This window comes from Ranitomeya variabilis, chromosome 6 (genome assembly GCF_051348905.1).
Source record: "Ranitomeya variabilis isolate aRanVar5 chromosome 6, aRanVar5.hap1, whole genome shotgun sequence".
NCBI classification, from domain to species: Eukaryota; Metazoa; Chordata; class Amphibia; order Anura; family Dendrobatidae; genus Ranitomeya; species Ranitomeya variabilis.
In genome coordinates this window covers 475,006,123-475,020,019 of record NC_135237.1, presented here as the reverse complement: position 1 = coordinate 475,020,019, position 13,897 = coordinate 475,006,123, and the positions used below count along the sequence as shown (strand labels likewise).

Sequence of the window (13,897 nt, the reverse complement as noted above, 5' to 3'; positions counted from 1 at the left end):
GTATTGAATTTGTCATGGAATTTAAGAAGTTCAAACTCAGTTCAATTAACATGTCATCGATGTAAGGGAAAAATGCCAAGGGTTTGATGGAGCAATAAAACTTTCACACCACTAATCTAATCCAATTTAGGATTCATTCTCTGAGCTCAGTTTGTTTGCTTATTTATGTAAATGTCCATTGATTATGCCTTGCTGCTGCCCTTTTTGTATATACATTTGTGTTTCTTCAGATATTTTGTCATTCCATGCCTAAGGAATAGACCTAAGAAGTCTCGAAAGCTTGTTTTAGAACATCATTTGTTTATTTTTGTAAGCCATTAAAAGGTATCAAAACTACAAGATTATCTGTTTTTTCCCACAGAGTATTATTTTGTTCAACTGGCTAACACAGTACCAAACCCTTTTTTCTTTTAATCAAAAAGGGGAGCGGATGCGAGGTAGGTGGTGGCTATCAGGGCTCCCATCCGAAGGACAGAGATTACTGACCTGGCTGCTGAGCTGGCTCCTGTGAATCCATTGCACCAACTTTGCCAAAGAGTTAGTCTGCCAAGACCGGACTACCAATGGGACCTCACTGACTAACTAACGCACTTAATGGTGTCCAATTCAAGTCTACAGCAAGGATGAAGACAGTGGAGCACAGAGAATGGCTTTCTTCAGCGCCATAGACTGTGAATACAGTGGCAGGGCTCGTGTGACCTCTTGCTCCATTCAACTACTGCAGCTTGTGTACAAGGGAGAAGGGGAAACACAAGTGCCAATTCTGGCTATCAGTAGGGCTTCCAGGAGTGTGAGCTCAGACATAGTCATCACCCATCCATAGCTTTCAGAGACAGGAATATGCTTTAAAGAGCTTAACAGACTCAATGGAAAGAAGCCATCATACATGTTCTGCATTAACAGATGTGATGCTATGTACACCGTCTTATCAACTATTTAGTGGGTGCCAATGAAGCAGTAACACATCAGCACAAGTCTTATTCCAGCAATTTTAATATGCCAATTATTAATATTTCTGCAAATTATCTCATGACTGGTACAATGTGTGTTGGGTAATTAATCTATGAACAAGACTGACATCAGTGATACTAACCTGCCTTCCACAGAGCAGTCCTTTGCTCATTATTGGAGTTAAAAGCTTTTGCAAATCTGTGAGACTCAAGGAGACAATCCAGGAGCTTGAAGAGTTGCTGAGATGTGAGGAAGCGGTACATGCCTTGATCCTGAGTGTCAACGTGGACATCAAAATGAACAGCGTCTCTCTGCGGATGACACAAGGGGCCAGTCTTATATCTCCAAATGTCACTCAGTAAAAGGAGGGAGGTTATTTTCTTTTTCTTTTTTAAGGCTGCTTGGATACAATATAGCCCCATATCTGTATGTTTTGATGTAATGAGTGTTAGGAGCCATATTGTCACAGACAACCTCTCCAGTAAAACCAATGAGTGCTCATACCTACTGTATACAACTGAAATGACCAAGCCCAGAAGACGCAAGTAATTTCTGTGTCTATGGCAAGTCTGATGTAAGTAATAATTGATATTTATTAGTGATGAGCGAGTGTGCTCTTTACTCTGAGCATGCTCGGGCGTTATCCGAGTATCTTGGGCATGCTCATAGATAATTTGTGTCTCTACAGCTGCATGATTTGCGGCTGCTAGTCAGCCTGAATACATGTGGGGATTCCCTAACAAACAGGCAATTCCTGCATGTATTCAGGCTGTCTATCAGCAGCAAATCATGCAGCTGCGCGGACACAAACAATCTACGAGCCCACCCAAGATACTCGGAGAACACCCGAGCATGCTCGGAAGACTCGAGTAACGAGCACACTACATCATCACTAATATTTATGTCTTTAGTGTGGTTTAATACTTGCATGGACACCTTGCTCTTGGCTTTTTCTCAATGTTCTTACCAGAATGGAAGTAATTTTCTTCCATAGCATCAGTTTAGATCATAGCTGATCGGCCAGGCTGCATTCACACCGGTGGCAGCATCACTAAGAAGGTGCAGCCACAATACAGCCAGAAACCATATCGGGTGCAGACGGGCTTGTACACAGCAGCAGCTAAAAGCACTTACATTATTAATAAGCAGCTGTGCAGAAAAACAGCAGTTCACAGCAAGGCCATTACCGTGCAGTAGTCCTGTCCCCAGAGTATACAATACTGAAGGCGTAGGGTCTCCGCTTTCCCTCCTCTCCTCAGTGTACAAGGATGTTTTTATCTCACAGTACCTTCTCCTCCATTTTCGGTTCAGTGAGCCTGGGGGTCTCCAGTCTCAATGCCTGATTACAGTCTGCAGACAAATGCCAGACCCCTTATCTGGAAAAGCTCAGGGCTTGCAGACCAGGATGGGCTGCAGCAAGGAGAGCTGGGCTGAAGGCGGCTCCGGCCTGCCTTTCTGATACTTGTGACAAGCTCACATACTAGGCAGGTCCCTAGATCATAAGGGGGTTGGAGAAACTGCTGGGCCAGCCAACTCCTCCATGAAGTGTTGAAAGGAAGCCCCCAACATACTGCGTATTAACCGGACATCCAATCCTGAGACAACCTAAACATTAGGACTGTCATAATTATCAGGCTGAACAGAACGCTCTGCCGAATCAATAAGAAAGCGGATCGGGAGGATCTGGTGCTGCCGAGCCCACCTGGTGGCAGAACATGTTTTCTTACTAAAAGTGTGAATTTTATAGTATAGGGAAATATGGTAACCTCTGAACATAAGTTCCTTGAGTAACGCTAGTAGGTTAGACCTCAGAGCCTTTATCTGACACGCTCTGCCTTGTGACATTGTGTGCAGTCCTAATGACATCCAGGGTGAATTCAGTGAACTGATAACTAAATGGTCACGAGCTCACAGCAAAAATGCAATGAACACTAGAGAGGTTAGCAAGCGTTCATTAAAGGGCACGTGGACAATTTTACTAACACAATAAGGGGTCCCACTACGTGTGAGATACAAGACCTCAAACAGATGGAGAAACTGTCACCCAATTCCAGATATGACACTTACAACCCCGCAATTCCAGTCCGGTACCTTTGGTCTGCAAGATCTGTTCGGTTGTAGTATCCAAAATACGCAGCATGAAATAGGATTACAATTGACCCATCTGTACAAGGCCTTCGATACAATACACTGGTGTATGGGGTCTGCACCATTGTTTCATATTCCCCATAATAAGACAACACACCTGAGCGGCAGCCAGATTTTCTGCATCTTCTTTCTTACTGGTTGCGGGGAAAAACACGATATTGTCGATGGTCTGAATGAGTTCTAGTTGTACCACACATTTAATTAACAATGCTGAAAAAAGCTTCTGCTCTGGAAATCCTAAAAAGAAAAAAAAATGTAAAGAAACAAAAACAAAAAACAGAAAATGGCAATGAAATTATTCATCTCCTAGAAGAAGCCAAAAACCTTTTCAAGATTAAAGACACTTGTTATCTTCCGCCCTCGCAAGATAATGACTGACAATCTGCTATGTTTCACGGACATTAAAATACAAAATAATCAGAGGTTGAAACCTATGACATGAGCCGTCCGCGACACAGAAATAAAAGAAGCCACTTTATTAGTCTCCATTATTTGTTACTTCACATAGTGCGGTTCTGAGGCCTGGGCTTCACTGGCCCGGGCTTCACTGGCCCGGGCTTCACTGGCCCTCCACAATCACATCTTGCCCTTAGTACTACTCACTTGCTCCAGATCTGATGAGGTAGAAGTCCTCATTAGCTACACTTGTAATGCCAGGCTGGGTGCTGCGTCTGCCATCAGCTGTCCGGGGCTGGATGGAGTCATGGATATCAACAGATTTCTGAGATATGGAGTCCTGACAGACACAAATTGCACTTAGTAGATTTTTTTTTTCTACACAAAAATTGACAAAATATTCAAAACATTCTACATATGCAACACATAAAACACTGATGAACTCACTGGCCTTCCTCAAAAGGCTTTGCCGAAATGCCAACTATGAAATAAAATAGACCAATCTGCAAATATCTACGTAGAATTGAAAAAAAAAATCATCGTATAGAGGCAATTTTTTTTTTAGTTTTGTTGATTTTTTTTTTTACTGGTCACATTCCTCACAAAATAACTTGTTGAATAAATTCACACTAGATGTCTGGAGAACATCTACACATATACATATTATACACACACATTAAATATGTATATATCAGAGACTTGGTCTGCGTGTAATGTGTTGCGTGGGGGAGAGCAAACATGGAAAAAGAGTCACCCTGTTATGCCCAGACAGAGATGATCTGGATCTGCTAGGATCCACCAGACTCCCAGCAGTCATAATGGTAAAATCTTACAGAAGTATCAGCAGTGCCGATACGCGCAGAGTGCTGATTGGCTGCTATGTAGCTGGTGAAATAGAAGACAGGAGGTGAAATATACCACTTCTGCCTTATCGCCAGGGTCTGCACAATGCGCCTGACAGCGGGGGATCACAGCAGCTCCTGCTTGGAAGAACGTGGGCTGTCAATTTTCTGCAGCGCCCAGGAAAAAGAGCAGGGAGCGGTTTATTTCTCTAATTGAATATACACTCTGTCCGGTGTGGAGAGGGGGGAAGATGGTGGTTAGGAAGAGGTTTATTATGTTTATGGTCAGGTTTAGAATGTGATATGTACTTAAATATGGATTTTGATCTGAAAAGAGTGGTTTTATTGCATAAAATGTGGGTTTCATATCGCTGATCGAGCAGATGAGAAGTATGACCAGATGCATTGCCGCTTCTGGAGGCAATGAAAAAAAAACTTACCAGCTGCTTTTCAGTGCTCAGATCAATCTCTCCAGCCGCTGGTTTCCACGTTAACAACCTGTGCAAGTAGAGAAGACAAGACTAAGGCTACGCTCACACGATTTTTGCTGCAAAATCTGCTCTTGGCAGGTAAAGAAGCTGTTTACAAAAAGCAAGTTTGCTGTGTTTTTGCCTGGTACATTTGTCTTTTGTGCACGATGATAAAAATTTTGTGCATACAAATAAAAGCCATGATGCAACTTCCTCAGGTTTTTGTACCAAAAACACTGCAAGACCTGATACGTGTGTTTTTTTGCACTTACTCATTGCTTTCTATGGGTGAAAAAAAAGCCGAAAGGAGTAACATTCTGCAGTTTTCAAAAACGCAGTAGTTTTTTAATTCAGTCAGGAAAGAAAAACAATGTGTGCGCATAGCTTTTGCTGGTGCTGTAAAGTGCAGCTTAAAACTTGCATAAAAAAGCAGCAATGAATGATCAGTGACACATTGGGAAATATACCTGATGGAAGGCGACAATGAAAGTGGTAACATGGCCTTAAAGGGTCTGTTTACACGGAGCGACCAGCAGCACGATAGGACCACCGATCACCGGACGTTTAATAGCCTGTTTACACAGGCAGACTAAACAACGTGCACTGAGAAATCGGTAATAGATTCTTCAGGGCACATAGGCTGCCAGAATTTTCGGCAGCACTGCACAAAAAAATCATTTTACTTGAAGACGGAGCGTTTTGCTCGTTCATCGGCAGCCTGTTTACACTGAATTGTGAACACTTGCTTGAAATGTTCTTGCAGTATAAATTCGGCTTGGTACATTGTACGGTTTGTACATTTATTTAGACAGAAACTTATACTCATTTTTTGTGTATTTCTATATCGCATGTAAAATAGAAGTAAATGTAAACGTGTATAGCAGTGAATCAATGGTCGGAAAGGTCTTGCTGTTCCCCTAGGAGACACAGATCGGCGCACTCACGCGTTTGGGATGGTCGTCTTGAAGATATCTAGCATGCAGTTGCCGGTTTTGTCCCAGATTTCCAGGGAGAATTTTTCTCCATTTAGAATGACAACATTTTCTAGACAATTAGTTCCAGAGCGAGCGAGCTGTTCATTGTCTGCCATAGAAAATAATGCAATTACATCGCTGACAAACAGAGAATGGATTTAACCATTACATTTATTGGACGAGAAAAATACCAACAAGCAAGTGCCCCCCATTACAGTAAGTTGAACCTGTCAATTTGGAAACCAGTAACGAACTATCTGATATGTATGGGGGTCTCCCAACTGTTCCCTGACAGATGATATCGGGGGACAGAAGGATCGGCCAGGTGGAATTCCAACATCCGATCTTTCGTTTTCATGGAATTTCAGCCCCTATCAGAGGTGTCCAGCAGCAGCTTTCCCGCACCTCCCTGCTAAAGAAACATGGGCGCTTGGCTAAGCAGAACACTTACGTGCATAGAGAAGTCAGTAAATATGGCGGTCTGATGAACATTCGGCTGACCATTATCGGATGTGTACGGCAACTTACGTCAGCATCCAGATGTAATTTGCATGTGACATTAATACACCTAATCCCTATATGTTGAATATGAAAAGGGCAGCTGCTTAATACTGTTTTCTTGCCATGAGTTATAGCAAAAAGTTTCTTAAATATCAGGGTATTTCGATTCACCTAGGTTATCACCTACCCAATGGTAATAATAATCATTAGTTTGCAGAAGATCAGACAGCTGGGCCCCCAATAAACGCCAGAGTGGGAGTCCCATGTCCTCAACTTCTTCCTTGCCACAAGGCAGCAGCCAAGTGGAGTTGACTGAAGCACTGGTCGGCATATGCCGTGTCGCGCCATATACCAAGCCTATGGCACTGACATGGACAGCCAGGCCCTGGGAGAATGGGGGACTTGGGACCCTTGTTCTGGTGACCAATGGGTGTCCAAGACGTCAGACACCTAACGATCTAACAGCTATAACATGGTGATAATTTGTTTGAACTGGAGAAGTAACCCTTTAACAAGCCCTAAACAACAAGGCTAAATTTCATGTGTGTCCATATAATATGGATTCCTCTGATCTATTAGTGGATTACATGTACTCCAGAGGACAAAGTGGGGATATTCCTTTAAACCTTGATACAACCATGTTCATATATGGATATTGTCACATAGCAGGAACAACAAGCACTTTTACAATTTATGCTTATTAAAATTTGTAGCTGTTCCTGACATTTATGTAGATGAGAATAACTCTATAATACTTATTAGGGAGGATGAGGAGATTAGCATCAGTTACCAGACTGGTGATTTCTATTAACTACCATCAAGGTCCAAGGTCTACATATACAGGGGGGATACTTATATATATTACACAGACGGCGATATCAACCTTCATAACAGTACAGCCCCACTTTTAACACAAGCGGTGATGGCTCCATGTGTAGGAGACAAAACTTACCTTGCTGTACACACCAGTAGAGCTGAGAAAAGATATCATCCAGGAGGACATCACTGAGCACCTCAAAGTACTGGGTGAAGACATCACATATTGCATAGAGGGCGTGATTGCACGTTGTGGTCATCCATTCAGCTTTCTGAGAATGGGAAAAGCAAGCATCTCAGATACAGAACTACAAGTCTGCGGTGCGCTTATCTCTCCACTGAGACCGGAGCTTTTCTTGTAAGAAAGACAAAACGACAATAAGGTATTTAACTCCTTTCTGCTGCAGCCAATTTTCATTCCTTCCACTTTTTATTTCCTTTCATCGTCCAAGTGTCATAAGTTTTTTTTTATTTTCCCCACCACCAAGCCATATGGCAGCTTGTTTCTTTGGAGAGAGAGTTGTAGTTTTGAATGATACCATTCATTTTACCATACAATGTGGGGGAAACAGGGGACAAATTCCAATAGTGGTGAAATAGAAAAAATAATAATACAGCACTTCCGGTGTGTGCAGGGTATGATCCTTCATACAAATGGACCTGGTGTAGAGCGTGCTATTAAATCCTTTGTCGGAAATGAATTAAAGCTTTCTGGATTAGTAAATACTTGTATTCCTGGATTAATAGTTCTGTACTTTCTTTCATTATCTCATCCTCCTGTTATTCCTCCTGGGTGTAGCCATTGCCCCTTTTCAATAGGGTGCCTCCCTACGACCGCCCGTTTGGGCAGTGAACTGTGTAGGTAAATACAGCATTGACAACATGAATGGTAATAGATGTTACTTTATTCATTTATCTCCACAAAATGAAAACTAATGCTGTAAACTGTGGCTGCTCAATGCTTTACTAATAGGACCTCACCAATCTGGCTAAGAATAAAAGGTCCACTGGGCGCCTCGCACTTCCACATGGGGAGGTAGAGGCGTCGAGGACATTGTGGCAAAGGTGCCTGCCAGGTATCGCTCATGTCTGGTAGTTATTGTGCATTCATTAGGCTACAAAGCATGGATGATGCCTGCCACACGTGCAGCTGCCCTGGCCGGCCCCTCTCGACCCAACATTACCAGAGCCACCTCATGAGGCAGAAAGAGGCACTGAACAACGTCTTTACCATCTTCCCTCCCCAGGATGTAATTGTACAGGTGGGCGGCAGCTCAGCACTGGACAGCAGCATTTACATTGCGCCATGTTGTTGGGGTGATCACAGGACGCCAATGGCCTACCAGGGGCCACAGCAGCCGAGGGCCTGCTGAAGGCACTAACTGATATCATCTTGGTGGCCTTGTGAAGGCCACAGAGTTCGGGCTTCATAGGAGATCGTAACTGTTAGTAAATACTGCAATACAAGATATTGTATAATAAAGTCCAATTGAATTGAAGATTCAAATACTAACAGGAGCTAAAAAATTGAAGAAATAAAAAGTTTCTAAAAATATTACATTATCGAAAAACTAGAATTGTCATTTTTCATTTTCAGCTCCCCTCCGCCCAAAAAACTTCACTATAAAATTATAAAAATGTCGAATGTACTCCAAAATAGTACCAATAAAAACAACAAAATTATAGTGGAATCCTGTTGCCAGGTCATGCTTTGCATGATTTTTCTGTAAAAGTGAAACCCGAAAAACAAAGGCGGAACGGCATTTTTTTTTTTTTCACGATTTCACCTCAGTCTCAAAAAAAAAAAATTATTACATGAAATGAATTGTGGAATTCTTAACTAGAACTTTTACCCACCAAAAATAAGCCCTCATATGGCTATGGCGACAAGAAAATAAAAAGGTATAGCTTTTGGAGGAAGAAAAACACTAAGTACAAAAATAAAACTGGTTGCGCCCCTGAGCGGGTGAGTATGAGCAGATAAGGAGAACGCTCGGATGATGCAGCCACAGCGAGACCTGTGCGGTATGTGGTCACTGCCATGGACACCCCGACATCCTCACCTCTGTCTGCTGCTCTGGCAGCTTCATGTTATCAAAGATTCTGAAGACAATCCTGAATAAATCCTGCCACCAGTGCTTCTCAAAGGTGTGTCCGTAAGTCTTCATTACTTCAAACATGACGGTCAAGCCCCTGCAGACAAAAGGACAAATTAGAGAGAAAAATCTTCATTCCACAGTGTCATGGAAAAAATGAGCTCCTTACATAAAAATGTTGTCACCTGTCATCATACAAAAGCTAGTACGAAGGGTTAATAAAGGTTTGTTAACCAGATTGCTGTCTCTACAATCTATCCCTCATCTCAGCGCCTCACAGACCGCTACAATTTTTTCTCCATCATTCCATATCCCTCCTCCTGAGGGTTTGCGGCAGGAGCAGCTTCGAGCACAGTCAATCCTATTGAGAAAATTAAGGACCTGCGATGTCCGAGTAATGCTGGATCCACACTACCCAGCCTAAGGACCTGCAGTGATGCGTATCCTATTCCCTGATCATGTGACCAGAACCCGGAAGTCCTAGCCAGCAGCGGCGGTGCATGGCAGTCTCTAACAGTCCACAGGGACCATCCCTTCAAGCGCAAACTGGGGTTGTACAGGGGTGCACAACCCCATTAGGTGAGCAACAATAGTAAGGGGACCTGTTGGCAGACATTCACTGTATCTGCCTTCCATTCTGGATATTATGCCGACGCAAAAGGCAAAGACTCCAAACCTCCAAATCCACCCCACGGAGAGGAGGCGGAAAATTCCTCTGACACAAAATAGCAGTTAGAACTCATCTATGTGACTACATGAAAACATTAATGTATTTCTTACTCTTATGCCAAGAGATGATGATTTTTGGTCACTAGCGCGAAGACTGAGGCTGCACTACTGAGAGAGAGTGATGACAAACATGCCACCCTTCTCTACATACATTGCTGGATCTGATGGAGGGTTTGGATTCACACATGGTCTATACAACAGGAAAAGGAACCTTTGGTTGAACTCTGTAGTGCAGTCTCAGGCTTGTACCTTTAAGTAATATTATTTTCTGCATAGAAGAACTGTTTTCACACTTGCAATGTACATCTTATGGGAATGACCGAGCCACAGCATTTGCAGGAGCATCCCAACATTATCACAGTAAAAGTGTCACTTTTATTGCACCTTTTCACATAATTTTATAGTTGCCCAAGAGGCTCATAGAGAGTCTCCTGAATGTCTCCTATTTCAATGAAATCAACCTTTACACAAGATAGTTCAGGCATGAGATTTAGTATCATCATATACTCCCTAGTATGCACCAGGTGGCCCTCTGGGCTCTAATGGGACATCAGGGGGGAATTCTCTAGAGACACTTTAAAGGTTTCTTCTTCTGCTTCAATGTGAAAGGAGTTGATGACATCTCCTCCACTGCAAAAATGTGTGACCTGCCAGCAACCATCATGTATGCATCCTATTCAGTGACTCAGTCAGTACTGCAGCCTTGCAATGCTGGGGTCCTGGGTTCAAATCCCACGAGGGCAACATCTGCAAGGAGTTTGTATGTTTTCCTGTGCTTGTGTGGGTTTCCACTGGGTTCCTCCCCCATTGCAAAGACATACTGATAGGGAATTTAGATTGTGATCCCAATGGGAGCAATGATTCTAATGTATGAAATGCTGTGGAATTAATGGTGCTATATAAGTGAGTAAAATAAATAAATTCTAATGAATGTGGTATCTGCTGGCCATGCACCAGTTGCCACAATGGCATCACAGCCTTTGAAGAACACAGTCCAGTCAAAAAGGACACACGGTTAGGCACTATCTTCAATGGAACTGCTGTGGAGGACCATCTGCAGTGGAAACTCCGGGTCACAAAGCGTTAAGTAATTAACTGGTCGTCATTTTACAGAGAACAAGCAAAAAGGGAAATCCGTGCAATAAAGAATGTAGGCATTTGCCAGTATATAAAATCCATCATCGGAGTAGTTAACTCATCTTCTTATTGAAGAAAACTTTAAAACAGCAAAAGGCCAGGAAGGCACTACCAGGCAGCATGAAACCAGCCATTTCCCCGCTGCTGTTCAAGCCTCCTCGGCCTTTTGATGTTTTCACGTTTTCTATAATATAAAGAAGATGGGTTTTATACACCGGTGATGGATTTTAATACATATAAATATCTCGTGAGAGTCAACATTTTTCACTATCACACAAGAGACTTTAACCTTCCTATGAGGGTCACTGGAGAATCCCTTTAAGATCCTTGACATTATAAACACAAATAACCAGAACAGAATAAATACCTTTAAATCTGGAATTGCAAATACTGATTGTTACCTGGTTCTTACATCTAATTTGCATCTGTTGATGATGCAGGATAGCTCAAACAGAATGGGGAACCATCCTCTCACCCACACTCGGTCTTCAGGTGCCACATTCATGTCATCGCTTGTGTACTCCTTGAACGCCTGCAAAGAATCAGCAAGCATCATCAATGGACCAACTATGGACTCCTATCAGCAAATAAACCGGTTCATAAAGGTAAAGATCAAAAACTTTGCCATATTGTTCTTCAACTTGTGTTGGGAATATCCTAAGGGGCATGTGCTATAAGTTTAGAAGGGAAGTAATCCACAGAGAATCAGGGTTTAATGCCGCCATTGCCAAGGGATGAAGACAAACAGACCCACAAGGTGTTCCATCACCACTATAGGCAGATTTGGCTGACTTTGAACACATAGATTTAGACCAAATATCGTAAATTAAAAAATAAGTAACATATGAAAAATAATCTACTTTTTATATGGAGTATATTGGATACAAAAAAAACCCCAAAACTACACATTAGGTATTAGGTTATTGACCACAATAACTTAGAGAAGATCGTTAAAAAATGTGATGCTGAATTTTTTTAATTGGGTAAGCTTAGCATTTTTAAGGCAATTCCTTTGCCCTTCTATTTAAAACAAATTCAAAACCTTCAGAATTTATTGACCAAATTCATCTGGAACAATGGTAAAGCAAGAGTTTCAAAAACAACCTTAATGAAGAGCAAATCCTCAGGGAGTTTTGGACTCCATAATTTGACTGTGTATTATTATACCAATCTTGTTAAACAAAGTCAAGCCTGGTTCAAAAAGGACTGCTCTTCTGCCTGGGTAGATCACGAATCTTCCTTAAGTGAAAAGTCTCCGCTTCATTCTCTGCTAGTAACCTTTTCGTTAAACGCTAAGACATCTATACCGGAGTCTCAAACTATTTCTGCCTCCCTCTCAGCTTGGAAAAAGTTTGCAAATATTCCAAACAGAACTTTTAGATATGACCAACTAAAAAAATTTACCTTGGGAGATAATAAATATGATAACAAACCAAAATATCCTCTTATCCTGGAAAGAACTTGTACATTTTTCTTTAATTTTAATTCAAGACGGTAATCATTTTCTTCCTTTTAAACAACGTAAACTAAAATATAATGTTCCAGATACAGATTTGATATATTCTATATATTATGTTCACAGATAAGCAATTGGTAAAGATCTAAAAGAAATAATTTCCTATTGAAAGCTGGAAAAAAGCCATTTCCTTGTCATACACATCTAACCTCAGTGCCTCTCTTCAGGAAGCATTTTTTTAAGATGTTATCAAGGTGGTTCCTTGTCATACACATCTAACCTCAGTGCCTCTCTTCAGGAAGCATTTTTTTAAGATGTTATCAAGGTGGTATTTAACCCCCAATAGATTGGCTAAAGCCTTTATGAATCTTACACCTCTTTGCTGGAGAGGATGTGGAAATAAAGGGACTTGATCCATATTTTCTGGTATTGCTCTAAAGCCCGGAGTTTTTGGAGTGACATTTCCACTTTAATAAAAAAAAAAAAAAGTTACTGGTAGCAACGTTATAATCACCCCGCAATTATCTCTTCTTTCTCATATTAACTCAGCACATAGATTCATTGTAATACACATTTTCTCAGTGGCTAAAAACACTATAGCTTTAAATTGGAAGAGCTCCTATTCCTACACTTCAGGTTATAATAGAGAAAACGTTATTACACAATTCTTACGAACATAGATTAATAATTGTTAATAACACTTTGGAAATATACTTATTTAAATGGAAACCATGGCTTACCTTTTTGGAAAAATTCTCAGGCTAAAACTACTTGTCTAGCTTTTTTTTTGTGTTCTGTAATTTTTGCAGTGCTACTGTAAGTCATATCATAACAACTAGATCTCCTTTTTTTTCTTCTAAGATTTTGTTTACCTTTTCCCTTTGTCCCTTCTTTTCACCCTTCCCCTCTCCTTTATTTACTTTTCCCTCCCCACTATCCTTTAGGGTATCAAGATCTGTATAAGAATACTAATCCCTGACTTACCCTAAGGGTACTGTCACACAGTGCAATTTTGATCGCTACGACGGTACGATTCGTGACGTTCTAGCGATATCGTTACGATATCGCAGTGTCTGACACGCAGCAGCGATCAGGGACCCTGCTGAGAATCGTACGTCGTAGCAGATCGTTTGGAACTTTCTTTCGTCGCTTGATCACCCGCTGACATCGCTGGATCGTTGTGTGTGACACCGATCCAGCGATGTGTTCGCTTGTAACCAGGGTAAACATCGGGTAACTAAGCGCAGGGCCGCGCTTAGTAACCCGATGTTTACCCTGGTTACCAGCGTAAACGTAAAAAAAACAAACAGTACATACTCACATTCCGGTGTCTGTCCTCCGGCGTCTCAGCTTCTCTGCACTGTGAGCGCCTGCCGGCCGG

The 13,897-nt window shown here is 41.7% G+C and overlaps 1 protein-coding gene across 2 annotated transcripts in view; it reads right to left on the bottom strand.

Annotated features, from left to right (window-relative positions):
- ARFGEF1 (ARF guanine nucleotide exchange factor 1) overlaps positions 1-13,897 on the bottom strand; it is a 153,406-nt gene that overhangs the window by 16,217 nt on the left and 123,292 nt on the right. Inside the window, exons 29-36 of one of the 2 annotated variants that reach the window (XR_013217048.1) lie at positions 11,473-11,592; positions 9,162-9,291; positions 7,235-7,370; positions 5,752-5,890; positions 4,778-4,835; positions 3,703-3,835; positions 3,197-3,336; positions 1,094-1,262 (exon numbers count right to left, since the gene is read on the bottom strand). Coding sequence is in view for 1 of the 2 variants with exons in the window: in XM_077270645.1 (XP_077126760.1) it covers positions 1,094-1,262; positions 3,197-3,336; positions 3,703-3,835; positions 4,778-4,835; positions 5,752-5,890; positions 7,235-7,370; positions 9,162-9,291; positions 11,462-11,592 (1,036 nt within the window). In the remaining variant the exon portion in view is untranslated. Of the gene's footprint in view, positions 1-1,093; positions 1,263-3,196; positions 3,337-3,702; positions 3,836-4,777; positions 4,836-5,751; positions 5,891-7,234; positions 7,371-9,161; positions 9,292-11,461; positions 11,593-13,897 lie in introns of both variants that reach the window. The other variant, XM_077270645.1, reaches the window with a different exon arrangement.